At 42.4% G+C, this 15,825-nt stretch overlaps 1 protein-coding gene across 2 annotated transcripts in view; it reads right to left on the bottom strand.

Annotated features, from left to right (window-relative positions):
- galcb (galactosylceramidase b) overlaps positions 1 to 15,825 on the bottom strand; it is an 86,393-nt gene that overhangs the window by 28,901 nt on the left and 41,667 nt on the right. Inside the window, exons 7-9 of one of the 2 annotated variants that reach the window (XM_063043496.1) lie at positions 13,138 to 13,265; positions 7,336 to 7,491; positions 4,393 to 4,517 (exon numbers count right to left, since the gene is read on the bottom strand). In XM_063043496.1, coding sequence (XP_062899566.1) covers positions 4,393 to 4,517; positions 7,336 to 7,491; positions 13,138 to 13,265 — 409 coding nt within the window. The remainder of the gene's footprint in view (positions 1 to 4,392; positions 4,518 to 7,335; positions 7,492 to 13,137; positions 13,266 to 15,825) is intronic. The other variant, XM_063043505.1, reaches the window with a different exon arrangement.

Here is a 15,825-nt window from a genome sequence, read left to right on the forward strand (position 1 = left end):
GGTGTCAGATCTCTCGGTGGGAGAGCATTTTGGAGATAGTGATCATAATTCTATCTCCTTTACAATAGCATTGGTGAGAGATAGGAACAGACAAGTTAGAAAAGCGTTTAATTGGAGTAAAGGGAATCATGAGGCTATCAGGCAGGAAATTGGAAGCTTAAATTGGACACAGATGTTCTCAGGGAAAAGTATGGAAGAAATGTGGCAAATGTTCAGGGGATATTTGTGTGGAGTCCTGCATAGGTACGTTCCAATAAGACAGGGATGTTATGGTAGGGTACAGGAACCGTGGTGTACAAAGGCTGTAATAAATCTAGTCAAGAAGAAAAGAAAAGCTTACAAAAGGTTCAGAGAGCTAGGTAATGTTAGAGATCTAGAAAATTATAAGGCTAATAGGAAGGAGCTTAAGCAGGAAATTAGGAGAGCCAGAAGGGGCCATGAGAAGGCCTTGGTGGGCAGGATTAAGGAAAACCCCAAGGCATTCCACAAGTATGTGAAGAGCAAGAGGATAAGACGTGAAAGAATAGGACCTATCAAGTGTGACAGTGGGAAAGTGTGTATGGAACCGGAGGAAATAGCAGAGGTACTTAATGAATACTTTACTTCAGTATTCACTATGGGAAAAGGATCTTGGTGATCGTAGTGATGACTTGCAGCAGACTGAAAAACTTGAGCATGTAGGTATTAAGAAAGAGGATGTGCTGGAGCTTTTGGAAAGCATCCAGTTGGATAAGTCACTGGGACCGGATGAGATGTACCCCAGGGTACTGTGGGAGGCGAGGGAGGAGATTGCTGAGCCTCTGGCGATGATCTTTGTATCACCAATGGGGACGGGAGAGGTTCCGGAGGATTGGAGGGTTGCAGATGTTGTTTCCTTATTCAAGAAAGGGAGTAGAGATAGCCCAGGAAATTATAGACCAGTGAGTCTTACCTCAGAGGTTGATAAGCTGACGGAGAAGATCCTGAGAGGCAGGATTTCTGAACATTTGGAGAGGTATAATATGATTAGTAATAGTCAGCATGGCTTTGTCTAGGGCAGGTCGTGCCTTACGAGCCTGATTAAATTTTTTGAGGACATGATTAAACACATTGAAGGAGGAATTAATGGTCAGACTCTTGGCACTGTGGAGGATCAGAGGGATATTGGGGTCCGAGTCCATAGGACACTCAAAGCAGCTGCGCAGGTTGACTCTGTGGTTAAGAAGGTGTATTGGCCTTTATCAATCGTGGAATTGAATTTAGGAGCCGAGAGGTAATGTTGCAGCTATATAGGACCCTGGTCAGACCCCACTTGGAGTACTGTGCTCAGTTCTGATCGCCTCACTACAGGAAGGATGTGGAAACCATAGAAAGGGTGCAGAGGAGATTTACAAGGATGTTAACAACAAGAATTCTGCAGATGCTGGAAATTCAAGCAACACACATCAAAGTTGCTGGTGAACGCAGCAGGCCAGGCAGCATCTATAGGAAGAGGCGCAGTCGACGTTTCAGGCCGAGACCCTTCGTCAGGACTAACTGCAGTTAGTCCTGACGAAGGGTCTCGGCCTGAAACGTCGACTGCGCCTCTTCCTATAGATGCTGCCTGGCCTGCTGCGTTCACCAGCAACTTTGATGTGTGTTACAAGGATGTTGCCTGAATTGGGGAGCATGCCTTATGAGAATAGGTTGAGTAAACTCAGCCTTTTCTCTTTGAAGTGACGGAGGATGAGAGGTGACCTGATAGAGGTGTATAAGATGATGAGAAGCATTGATCATGTGTATAGTCAGAGGCTTTTTCCCAGGGCTGAAATGGTTGCCACAAGAGGACACAGGTTTAAGGTGCTGGGGAGTAGGTACAGAAATGTCAGGGGTAAGTTTTTTTACACAGTGAGTGGTGAGTACGTGGAATGGGCTGCCGGCAACGATGGTAGAGGTGGATACGATAGGGTCTTTTAAGAGACTTTTGGATAGGTACATGGAGCTTAGAAAAATAGGGAGCTATAGGTAAGCCTAGTAATTTCTAAGGTAGGGACGTGTTCGGCACAACTTTGTGGGCCGAGGGGCCTGTATTGTGCTGTAGGTTTTCTATGTTTCTATGATTCAGGAACAGCTTCTTCCCCTCTGCCATCCGATTTCTGAATGGACGTTGAACCCATGAAGACTACCTCCCTACTTTGTTTTTGCACTACTTACTTAATTTAACAAAAATATTTTGACCGTAATTCACAGTTTTAGTATTATATATTGCATTGTACTGCTGCCACAAAATGACAAATTTCACGACATATGCTGGTGATATTAAACCTGATTCTGATTCTTTTCTTTGATTAGAAAAAAATTCTACTTTCAGCGCGTTGCTTGAATTGTTTGAAGCATGAACAGAGAGGATGTCAGGAAAATTAAATAATATTGGCATCCACAACAGTAGAATTTTACTTTAAACAGTACCGTGAAAACATCTTAGGCACAGTACAGAAGCCCTCTGTTAGTTGGGGTTGACCATGGAGGTTAGACTCTGGCTGTCATCCCCATGCCAGGGCAGTACGATATGGAGAGCAAGCTGTTGCTCAGGCAGCAGGCTCCCCCTCTCCACACAGCTGATGAATCCATAGGAATGGCAGAGACCGATATGGTTCAGCACTATCAGCATCACAGGGGTTGCCAGTCAGCATTGAACTCAATGTAGAACCGCCTTAGAGACACCAGCTTCAGATTTTTCCTCAGGGTTTAATCCTGAAGCCTTCCCCATGAGTGGGTGTAGCCACAAGGCAGCAGAGGTTTGAGATCAGAGTTTTCCTTCTCCTTGATGAGCTGCCAACCAAGGCTGACGAACTCCATCAGCCAAAAGCGCTGGTTTTAAAGCACCAGTAACCCACCTTTGTCTCTTCTCCTGTCAGTAGAAATGGCTCCATTGGGCTGAGTAGATAAGTCACATGCGAAGGCCAGGAGCTGGATGATTTTTCTAATTCAGGTGTACACTACTCAGGGAATTTAATAGATAGTGGAAACTTATCCCCACTAACTCCCCACTCCCTGACTACAACAATATTAAGGAACCTGCACATGCGTAATCTTATTGTTATTTGCTACCATGCCTGTTAACACAGGGAACTAGCTAGGTAAATGTTTGTGCTCGGCCAGGAGAAGGGGAAGCCGGTGGGCAGGCTGGAAAAGTTGAAGCCGGTGGAGAAGGAACCGATCTGGGTGCAGACCATGTTGTTGCCTGCTACTCGAAGACATCGGAGTTGGTGAGCGAAAGCAGCTTGCAGTGTAACCATGACTGTCTTAGATGTTTCTCTCGCAATCTCAAGACCCTGTTGTACATTGGTGATGTGAGGTGCCTCAGGCCTGTTTCCCTTGTTGAGTGGTGAGACAGGTGATGAGGCAGCATCGTGGCCTGGTTGTAGCAAGGACTCGGCCTCAAGCGGGCTTGCCTGCTGCAGCAGTCCAGGTGAGACGACACTGGAGCTGGTTTAGCATGCAGTCTGTGCTCGGTTGGGAGCTGGCCTCTCCTGTCTGTGCTGCCCTCCAGTATTTGACAAGCAGAATGACAGGCTGGATTGCTGGGAGCTGCTCCATCAATTTGCATGTCACTCAGGGACTTGGATTATATCGTTTTCCTGCAGAATGAGAGTGAGTGTGTGAGTGTGTGTGTGTGTGTGTGTTTGTTTGTTTTGCACCTGGCCCCAGAGGAATCTGCCTCACTTAACTGTATCCATGTATGACCTGAATGATAATTAAGCTTGATTTGATTTGATCTCATCTCATCTATCTTCACCTTTGATAATCCAAGCTACAGAACCAAGCATGTCAGCTGAAATCTGAGGTACCTAATTTTAATCATCTCCAATGTAATTTTTAACTCAACAAGAGTCCTTGAAGAAGAGTTTTTACATAATACACAAAGCTACACCACCCAACCTCCCCATTTGATATGATGTTCTCCGAGTTAGAGTCAGGCCAATAAATGGTACTGAAGTAATTTCAATAAGAAAGCAAGAGTGATTTACTTTGAAAGTTTAACTTATTGTTCAACGTACCAATTCAAAATTCAAGTTTATTTATCACAGGTACACTGAAACATACAGTGAAATGCGCCATTTGCATTAACCAGCAGACCAGACGATGTGCTGGGGGCAGCCTGCAAGTAGTACCACAAATTCTGGCGCCATCATAGCATCCCCATAAACCTTGGCAAAGCAACACAGAACACAATGAACAACAAAACAAGCCCCATATTCCTCCCTCCTGCCCACACAGCCCTCCACCCCAGGTCAGACTGTCTTCAGCCCCCTGTGTAGAAAATGCACCTGGGTTGAAAATGATCTATGACAACTCACTTCAGTTTAGCATGATGTGAGAAATGTGGAATTTTTAGATCCTATGATGATAGAAGTGTGCATTAATGTTCACCTGTAATCCAAATAGGCGACTGGACTTCATAGTGCCCACTCCATGGTTCCTCTGCTGTCATCAGCCCATCCAAACCAAACGGTAGCTCATTATAGTAACTTGCCAACAGATTCCATGCGATTGTACTAACACAGAAAAAGAAAAGCACTGAAATGTGATTTAACATCACAATAAACATCAAAAACATTTTAACCTTGAGAGTCCTGATCTTTTCATTTTATGATTCAAGCATCTTCACAACCACGGTTAATGTTAGTGTGTCATGGTAGTGTAGGAATTGGCAGGACACTATTACAGCTCAGGGCATTGAAAAGTTTGGAGTTCAATTCTGCCACTGTCTCTAAGGAGTTTGTACATTCTCCACGTAACCATATAGCAGTGGTCCCCAACCACCGGGCTGCGGACTGGTACTGGGCCGCAAAGCATGTGCTACCGGGCCGCGAGGAAACGATGATTTGGCGATATGGAACGATATGAGTCAGCTGTACCTTTCCTCATTCCCTGTCACACACTGTTGAACTTGAAATAACCTACCAAATGACACATAAAACCTAAAATAACACTAACATATAGTAAAAGCAGGAATGATATGATAAATACACAGCCTATATAAAGTAGAAATAATGTATGTACAGTGTAGTTTCACTTAACAGAATTGGGAAGATTAAGCCAAAACCGATTTGTAGAAAAAAAAATTGGCACATCACGCATGAGCACACTGGTGCCCGCGCAAGGCTTCATGGTCATGGCAGTCTTTCTCGGGGTAAACACAAGTGTCCCGTATTTGACTGCTACTTTTGTCCCTTATTTGGGAGTGAGAAAGCTGGCAACCCTAATTGAACAACCACCCCCCACCCCCCACCCCGGGTCGGCCAGTCCACAAGATTAAGGGAGCTAGGGCTTTACTCTTTGGAGAGAAAGAGGATGAGAGGAGACATGATAGAGGTATACAAGATATTAAGAGGAATAGATAGAGTGGATAGCCAGCACCTCTTCCCCAGGGCACCACTGCTCAATACAAGAGGACATGGCTTTAAGGTGAGGGGTGGGAAGTTCAAGGGGGATATTAGAGGAAGGTTTTTTACTCAGAGAGTGGTTGGTGCGTGGAATGCACTGCCTGAGTCAGTGGTGGAGGCAGATACACTAGTGAAGTTTAAGAGACTACTAGACAGGTATATGGAGGAATCTAAGGTGGGGGCTTATATGGGAGGCAGGGTTTGAGGGTTGGCACAACATTGTGGGCCGAAGGGCCCGTACTGTGCTGTACTATTCTATTGTCAATATTAAACCAGTCCGCAGTGCAAAAAAGGTTGGGGACCCCCGCCATATAGGTTCCCTTTGGGTGCTCCGGTTTGTTAATTGGTGGAAATAATTGGGAATACGTGTAGCTCAGCTAGTTGATGGTTCGGTTCAGTTGTTCTCCAATCTTGGCAATTTACTTACAAATGATTTTGTCACCATACAAGGAGACACCATCAGTGCGCTGTTGATTGTGGTGTGTCCTCCGAATGCTTGGCCTTTGTATACTTTTCAATCACTTGATCGGTTGCCATTTCAGAAACTATAGGTATATAAAGGCCAAGCATTCGGAGGACACACCACAACTAGCAATGCGCTGATGATGTCTCCTCATATGGTGATGAAACGTTTGCAAGTAAATTGCCAAGATTAGAGAGGAACTCAAGCCAACGAGATTAAATGGTCACCATAAATTGTCCTGCAATTCAGTTAGTATTAAATAGGTGAGCTGCTGGGTGGTGAGACTCGTTGGCCCTGTTGCGCGCGGGGTACAGATAAGTAGTGGGTATCAAACAAATAGATCTCGTATGTATAAGGGATATAGGAGTACACAAAAGGAATAAATCAGGGAGGCAAGATTAGGGTGTGAGATAGCATTCACAGATAAGGTAAAGAGGAATCCTGGGAGATTCTGTAAGTACATGAAGATTAGTGTGGTTGCCTACTTGTAGGATGGGTCCCCATAAAGATCAATGAGATTGTCTACTTATGGGATGGGTGCCCATAAGGATCAGTGCAATTGTCTACTTATGGGATGGGTCCCCATAAAGATGAGATTGGTTGTCTACTTGTGGAGCCATGGGAGATGGGCTAACTCTTAAATGGGTACTACTTGTATGTATTTATTGTGGAGCAGACCATTAAGCATCACAAACATCACAAATTTAGGGTAAGACACATACTTAGCTGCTTATTTGGGACAACTCTTAAAGAACATAAACTAATTGAGGAAATTGCTGTGATTTCCTTTGTTTATTTGGAACACTATAGCTTAATTGGGACAGGATACTTTTGTTGAACAGTTTCTAACTAGCATCAGATGCGTGCATTTGTGTGGCCATTAGACACTACAGCATGCTTGCAGCCATCAGCTTTTTTAATAGTGTCAGTTGTGTGTACTTGTGCTCAAAAAGCAGTGATTTTTGTCTCTGATAGTTGGTGAGAAATAAGTAGTAAGACAATTCAGAACGGTTTTGCTCACTGCAGTTTCACTACATCAACAGGTTAGGAAGTGCCAAGAATTTGAAGGTATCGACAATCATCTTGAATGTTATAATGAAAATGAAGACTTGCAGGATGTAATTGCCCAAAGCCTTTATAAAGGCACTCTATTATCTACACTAGGCATCTGCACTGATTTTGTTCTTTTACAATCAAAAGAACACGGCAGGAACACTGAATTAATACACCTGTCGATAACTATTAGAAACTAATACACAACTTTATAGTACTGTAGTAGTATTGATGGTGTTCCAATTTGTTCTGTATTTCATTTAAATACATAATTTGTTACTCAGTTATATGGTAGTTTATCTTTTTTATACCATTTTAACAATATCTAAGAAACTTTGCCTAATTGGGACAGCCACTTAATTAGACCAAAATGTATTGGTCCCCATGTGTCTTATCTATGTTTGTACTTACGACGTCATATTGCCATTAACGTAGTTCTGGTTGAGTATTCGAGCCCAACACCCTCCTCCTACGTTATTATTGACAGTACTGTAGTCCTCAGATGACCATAGCTTCTTGCCTGTCTTCCTAGCATTGCTGCTTGAAATAGTTCCAGGATAATGGGCTCTATGGAATGAAACAGGATGTTCATAATAAATACAAAATGCATTTCATTTTTTAAACAACGTGCATTTATATCATACATTTAATACAGCAAAAGATCACCAACTGATAATAAAAAGAAATAAAAAAAATGCATATTTTGACATCAGGGAGGAGATACAGAAGCGAAAAGGCACAAACTCAATGATTCAGGCAGAGAGACTGCAATATGATTTTATTTATTTGTTTTAATTTTATTTTATTTAGAGATAAGAGTTAGAACAGGCCCTTTGAGCTGCTCTGCCCAGCAACCCACCTATCTAACCCTAACCTAATCACAGGGTAATTTACAATGACCAATTAACCTACTAATCGGTACATCTTTGAACCGTGGGATGAAACCCAAGCACCCGGAGGAAACTGACATGTTGACAGAGATGACATACACACTGCTTACAAAAGACTTCTTCACTCAGAGGATCGTGAAAGTATGGGATGAGCTGCCCGCGCAAGTGTCACATTCAAGCTGAATTTCAATGTTTATGAGATATTTGGGTAGGTACGTGAATGGTAGGGGTATGGAGGGCTATGGTCTGGGTGTAAGTTGATGAGAGGAGGCAGTTTAAATGGTTCAGGATTGACTCGATGGGCCGAAAAGCTGCTTCTGAGCTGCATTTTTCTATGACTCTATGATGTTAGAATTGAGCTCTGAACTCTGATGCCTCGAGCTGTAACGATGTCACACTAACCGCTATGCTAATGTGGCACCATTGAGACAATGATATCACAGTTGTGAGATTTAGTAATTTTACAGAAACGTCACTAAGTTACAGAAAAAGCTAGATGGTTGCAAATTGGTAACTGCAATAGCAAATGACAAGGAACGAGTGATATAGAGGAAGAAAGAGGAATATGCACAGATAATGCTACAAGGAAATTATGTGAAAGTGGCAGTTATGACAGGTAGGGAGAGGCAAAGCAGGCACATAAACGAGACAAACAAGATGTTTGGGGTAATGATCCAGAACACAAATCCATTCATGGAGACAGCAGCTAAACAATTCAAATTTGTGAATTACATACAGTGGATTCTGGTTAATTGGGCCAACAGTTATTCAGGGCAGCTGTTTGTTTGGGACCACTGTTAAAGAACAAAAACAAAATTGAGAAAAACAGATGGGATTCCCTTCATTTATTTGGGACACAATGCCACTCATTTAGGACGGGAGAGTTTCTGAACCGTTAGTCATACGCATTTGTGTGGACACCACAATGTGCTTGGAGCAATCAATTTTTTCCAATAGCGTCAGTTGCATGTGTTGTGCTCAAAAAGCAGTGATTTTTGTCACTGGTAGTCGGTGAGAAATAAGCAGTAAGACAATTCAGAACGGTTTTGCTCAAAACGGTTTAAAGCATCCAGGCTTGGAGATGCCAGAAATGGCTGGGAGTGAAAATGAAATGGCTTCATTACCTCAACAAGTTAGGAACTATGAAGGGATTGACAATAATCCTGAATGTTACAATGACAATGAATTTTGGAAGATGCAATCATCAAAAATATTGTATGAAGTTAGTCCATTATCTGCGCAAAGGTGTCTGCGCTGATTTTGTTCATTTACAGACGAGCCGGGTAGCAGGGTGAAGATACATCTCTACCAAAGGAGGTTTAAGGCGCTCCTTCCCTCCGCTAGCCTGCAGGTCACTCTTGGGCGAGGTGTCGCATCTGCTTACCCACACCACCCGCCCCCACCCCGATCAGGGTCATGTGAAGCCATGGGAGCAGCTGGTTCATATCATAAGCCCTGATTATGTGATCACTGACACCAGGCAGACAATCTCTGAAGAGTATTGATAATGGCTGGGGTCACCCGTCTTCTAAAGACACTGCCCAGAAGAAGGCAATAGCAAACCACTTCTGTAGAAAAAATTTGCCACGACCATTCATGGTCACAGAAAAGCTATGATCACCCATGTCATACGGCTCTTCGACCACATCCTGACCCAGACCCGCTACCACAGCCACATCTCCTTCCTGGGAACGTGTCACCTACCTGCCTTCTCCTTCCCACCCTCCCCCACTTTCTTTAGAGGTCCCCTGCCCCCTCACTCTCCAGTTCTGATGAAGGGTCTCAGCCCTAAACGTTGACTGATCGTTTCCATGGATGCTGCCCGACCTGCTGAGTTCCTCCAGCGTGTTGTGTGTGTTGCGTTCACAGGTTAGTTGACGTGTATGTATTTCCAATTAATTAATTATTTCAAATCTCAACATTGAAACAGCTATTGCTATGCCTAGTCTTTCAGATGAAGATGATGTAGCCACTGTAACATACACAAAATTCTGAGGAACTCAGCAAGTCAGGCAGCATCTATGGAAAGAAATAAAGAGCCAACATTTTAGGATGAGAACCTTTCTCTTGGCTGAAATGTTGACTGTTTATTTCTTTCCATAGATCTTGCCTGACCACCTGAGTTCCCCCGGCATTCTGTATGCATTACTCTGGATTTACAGTATCTGCAGAATCTCGCATGTTTAAGGTGAACCATTGCTGCTCTGGGATTCAATGGTGACACATCTTAAAAGAAAGCATCATTGGGGCAGCACAGTAGCACGGTGGTCAGCAATACCAGAGACCCAGGGTTCAATTCCCACTGTCTGTAAGGAGTTTGGATGCTCTTCCCGTGACCGTGTGGGTTTACACTGGGTGCTCTGCTTTCCTCCCACAGTCCAAGGATGGGCCTGTATTCACTAGAATTCAGAAGAATGAGGGGGTGACATCGAAACCTATTGAATGGTGAATGGCCTTGATAGAGGGGATGTGGAGAGGATGTTTCCTATTGTGGGACAGTCTAAGACCAGAGGAACACACCCTCAGAATAGAGGGGCATCCTTTTAGAATGGAGATGAGGAGGAATTTCTTTAGCCAGAGAGTGGTGAATCTGTGGAATTCTTTGCCACAGAATCTGTGGAGGCCAAATCTTTATATATATTTAAGGCAGAAGTTGATAGATTTGTGATTGTTCCGGGCATGAAGGGATACAGGGAGAAGACCAGGAGATTGGGGCTGAGCAGAAAATTGGATCAGCCATGATGAAATAGCCAAATGGCCTATTTCTGCTTTATGGCCTTATGGTTTTAACCTGAGCTTAATCACGGGATAACTTACAATGACCAATTAACTTACTAATTGGTGCATCTGAGTTGCAAAGCAAAAGGGAATAGTAATGGAACAAATGAAGAAGTAAAAGATGGTGTTAAGTGACAAGTATGGGAATAACAGAACCATGCTATCATTTCTATTCTCCCCATCCCAATTTATCTGCATCAGTCCCTGGAATACACTGCCTGGGGTGGTGGTAGATGCAGATACATTCGGGACTTTTAAGAGACGTTTAGATAGGCAGGTGAATGTGAGGAAAATAGAGGGATATAGACATAATGTAGGCAAAAGGGATTAGTTTACTTTGCCATTTGATTACTAATTTAATCTGTTCAGTACAACACTGTGAGCTGAAGAGCCTGTTCTGTGTGGTACTGTTCTATGTTCCTGAATAGACTTTCAAGCAGGGGCTACCGATCTGTTTTATGCCATGGAGCCTTACCTTCTACTGATGGTAAGGAATAAATTACAGGAGTACATTTCTGACCTTGCCATAAAACTGTTTGTACAATTGTAACTACAGTTCTTACATGTTGTTATTTCAACATGAGTACCTCTGATTGTTTTTTCTTCTGTTTAGATAAAACCATCAATCAGCAGTATTTACATATTACACTAATGTCCTGATCTGCTGAATATCCCCTGCATTTGCTACGTTTTCAAAAAATTCTTAAATACTTGAATTCAATTTTATTTTTTAAATTAACTAAGGCCCCTCTGTAAAAATTACTTTCATCTCTGGAAAAAAAATGAACAATGCAAATTTTATGTTTTTCGATACTATCCAAGAGCAACTTTACTTACAGAACATTTTTCATTTAGATGAAGTAGTTCAAATAGCTTTACAATGGGATAAAAGTACAAATGTGAAAATAAAAATGTAAATAAAAGACAAAAAGAGTTAGTTAAAAGGTTAAATACAGTGTCGTGTAAAAGTATTCAAACCCCAAACCATTCCCCCCGCCAAATGAGTCTTACAACCAGGAATTTTGGTCAATTTAACTGAGAATCTTTATTTGAGAATCACATGCTCTTCCCCACCAACACCACCACCAAGAGTAGAGCCAAAAAAAACAAGGAAAATTGTAAAGCATGAAAAACTAAAAATTCAAAACCTGAAACATCAGCAGTTTAAAAGTATTCATCCCCCTTTGCTCAGTACTTTGATAAACCACCCTCACAGCTATTACAGCCAGTAGTCCTTTTGGACAAGTCTCTATCAGCTTTACACAATATGATGGAGCAAGATTTGCCCATTCCTCCTTGTAAAATTGCTCGAGTTGTGCCAGGTTAGTAGGAGAGCAGTGGTGGCCAACAATCCGAGGTCTTGCCAAAGACGTTCAATCAGATTAATGTCAGGACCCCGAATGGGCCACTCAAAGACATCACTTTTCATCATTTGAAGCCACTAAAGGACTGCTCTAGCAGCGTTCTCTTGGGTTGTTGTTCTGCTGAAAGACGATCTTCCTCCCCAGTTTAAGCTTTCAGCCAGAGGCGAGCAGGATTTTTATCCAGGATCTCTCTGTATTTAGCATCTTCCCATCAATCCTGACCAGATTTTCAGTCCCTGCTGCTAAACAGCATCACTACGGCCTGAGGTGGCCTCCGCCATACTTTACGGTAGTGATGGTGTAACTGAGCTGATGCAATGTTAGATTTACGCCACATTTACCACAAAAAAAAAGCATATCCTTGCCCATAAAGACTTTGCAAAGCATAACTTAGAAGACACTGTAAAGATGTGGAAGGAGGAATTGTGATCAAATGAGACTAAAGCGGAACTTCTTGTCCTCAACACCAAGCGGTACGTGTCGTGTTTTTGGCAAAGCTAATAGATTCTTATCCAAAAGACTACTGATTTTAACAACTGTGAGAAGTGGGTCAACTAAGTACTGAGCTGTGCATATGCTTCACAGTTGAAAACTTTTGAACTGCTGACATTTCAGTTTTTTAGTTTTTCATGCTTTACAATTTTCCGTTTTCTTGGACTCTACAGTGAAAAAAGGAGCACGTGAGTAACTTTATTTCACAAATAAAAATTCTCAGTTAAATTGACCAAAATCTCTGGTTGTAATACTTATTTATGTGAACAAAGGGTTAGGGGCTGCATACTTTTACAAGGCAGTATAAATTGGTTTTGAGATGGTGCTTAAAAGCATTAACTGAGTCTGCATCCCTTATAGTTTTAGGTATTGAGTTCCACAGTTTAGGAGCGTAGTTTCATAAAGCAGACCTGCCAGTTATCTTTCAATTTAAGAGAAGGGCAGAAGACGACCTGAGAGTTTGAGCAGGATTATAAAACAAAAATGATTCTGTGATGTACTCGGTCCCAGTTCATTGAGAGCTTTAAAATCAAGTAAAAGAACTTTAAATTCAATTCTGAAAGATACAGGAAGCCACATCAGAGTTGCTAGGTTGGGAGTGATAGGTTCCCTCAACCTGGTCTGAGATAAGAGTCTAGCAGCGACGTTCTGAATGAGTTTGAGAATGAATGGCAGGAAGAAATGCCTACCCTATGATGTCGACCACATCACTGAGCTCAGTATGAAGCACATACCAAGATATCGGTTCCCAAAGATTATCGCTGGCTATGATTTTCACCTGCTCTAGACCCATTTTGTCCAGGGTATCTCTCAGCAGCTTGGCATAAAAAAATACAAAATTAGAGAAAATATTAGCATTTTAAACATCAATGTGCATTTGCAATTAAAATTAAGAGTGAAGAAAATGTGTCACAAGGCCTATATAGAATGGATGTTGAAAGGAGGCTTCCAATAGTGAGGGAGTCGAGGACCAGAGCAGACATCCTCAGAATGCAGGGGATGTCCATTCAGAACAGAGATGAGGAGGAATTTCCTCACAGTAGAGGGGTGTCCATTGAGGACAGAGATGAGGAGGAATTTCCTCAGAGTAGAGGGTGTCCATTGAGAACAGAGATGAGGAAGACTTTCTTCAGCCAGAGGGTGGGTAACCTGTGAAATTTGTTGCCATGGATGGCTGTGGAGGCCAAGTCATTGAGTACATTTTAAGTAGAGGCTGGTAGGTTCTTGATTAGTCAGTGTGTCAAAGGTTACAGGGAGAAGACAAGAGAAGACATAGCATTGTGGGCTGAAGGGCCTGTAGTTTTTCTATGTTCTAATGGGGTTGAGAGGAATAATAAATAACCATGTTGGGACAGCAGAGTACACCCGATGGGCCGAATGGTCTAATTTTCTCCCATGTCATATGGTCTCCAAGACAGAATTGAGGGTACCTGAAGACAATGTTTCAGATATTGGAAACACTTTTAAAAATGTGACAAATAAAACTAAAGACTGCTTGGTGGTGTAAAAATTTTCTTCAGTGCATGGCACTCTGTAATCCGTCCTGCATTGACATCTGGATTTCCTACTCCAAATTTCAAAGAAAATTGCTTGCTGATACATTTAATGGGAGAATGAATACAGGTCAAGCCACGCTTTCATACAACAGAATACAGACGACAGAAACAATAAATTGCTTCAAATAAATTGAGGTTTAAATGTGGGTGACAGTGAAGACAGTTCCTAATGTTCAAGCGAAAAAAATTAGCAAGCTCACATTTCACAAGCGACCATTTCGCAACATCAACATGAAAACGAAAGGAAGAGAAAGGACAAGTTTTCATTTACTGAAAAATAATTCCAAATGCAATGCCTTAGCAACAATTTATGGCATTAAAAAGAACCTTCCTGTATATGGAGCAATACACACAAAATGCTGGAGAAACTCAGCAGGTCAAGCACCATCAATGGAAAAGAATAAACAGTCGACGTTTTGGGCCGAGACCCTTTTCTAAGATGTACCGGTTAGGTTAATTGGTGATTGTAAATTGTTTTGTGATTAGGCTAGGTGGGTTCCTGGGTTTTAGGCTCATTGGGCCAGAAAGGCGTGCTCCGTGCTGTATCTCTAAAAATAAATCATACCAAGAAATTGGTGCAAATCTTGAATTTGGAGCTACTTGTCAAAAATGGTGATCACAGAACTATCTATCTTTACACATAAAAACACAAGATTCTGCAGATGCAGGAAATCCGGAACACATATAAAATGCTGGAGAAACTCAGCAGGTCAGGCAGCATCTATGGAAATGAGTTAACAGTCAACATTTCAGGCCAAGACCCCTCCTCAGGACTGGAATGGAAGGGGGAAGATACCAGATTAAGAAGGTGGGGGGGGGGAGAGAGAGGACAAGCTAGAAGGGGATGGCTGAAGCCAGGTGGGTGGGAGACGGAGAATGGGAATGAAGTAAAAAGCTGGGAGGTGATAGGTGGAATAGGCAAAGGACTGAAAAAGGAGGAATCTGGCAGGAGAAGAGAGTGGACCATGAAGGAAATGAAATGAGGAGGGGCACCAGGAGGAGGTGATAGGCAGGTGAGAGGCCAGAGTGGCCGCTGTAAGTGGAGTTGCCAAACTTAGTGGTTTATAACATTTGAGTTTAAACTGGACTAAACTTTGCTGAATGGAATTGGTGAAACAATTATAATGTAGTACAGCATGGAAACATATGTCTTAGCAAAAGGAATGGTCCCTTTGCCCCCACTCTGCATGTCAAAGCCATGTACAGTATTGTGTGCTGTCCACTTATTATGGGGACGTCACTTGAGTGTGCGGGGGGGGGGGTAAAAGCGAAGGGAATAAGTTACGTATTCACGCTTCTTTCAAGGCAGTTTGTAGCTTGGGGCCAGTGAAGGTCACATCTTTGCTGACCGCTGAGATAAAGCTCAATAAAGCTCAGTTGTATGTTTGCTAATTGCTAATAAAGGATTGAATAAAGGGCTTGTCTTTTGGAGCAATCATTAGAGCTAGGGGTGAGTCAAGGGGTAACAACTCCATGTGGGGTTGCAGGCTGGTAGCAATGTGTTTTGATTTTGGATCAGTTTTACTGCTACACTGCATTTAATAAGGTCATCATTAATCTGACTGTAACTTCAATTCCTCATTTCTGTCTACTTCAATAGATTAGATAAGATTCAACTTTATTGTCATTGGGCCGAGTACAGATGCAAAGCCAATGAAATGCAGTTCGCATCTGACCAGAAATACAAAGAATAGTGTTATTTACAAAATATCTGCGAATAAAAAGTGCTATAGCACACAAATATAAAAGTACTGAGACAGTACAATATGGGTGCAATACTGCTTAGCGCTGTGACATGAGGTTCAGCAGCATCACAGCCTC

Source organism: Mobula hypostoma, chromosome 1 (genome assembly GCF_963921235.1).
Source record: "Mobula hypostoma chromosome 1, sMobHyp1.1, whole genome shotgun sequence".
NCBI lineage: Eukaryota > Metazoa > Chordata > Chondrichthyes > Myliobatiformes > Myliobatidae > Mobula > Mobula hypostoma.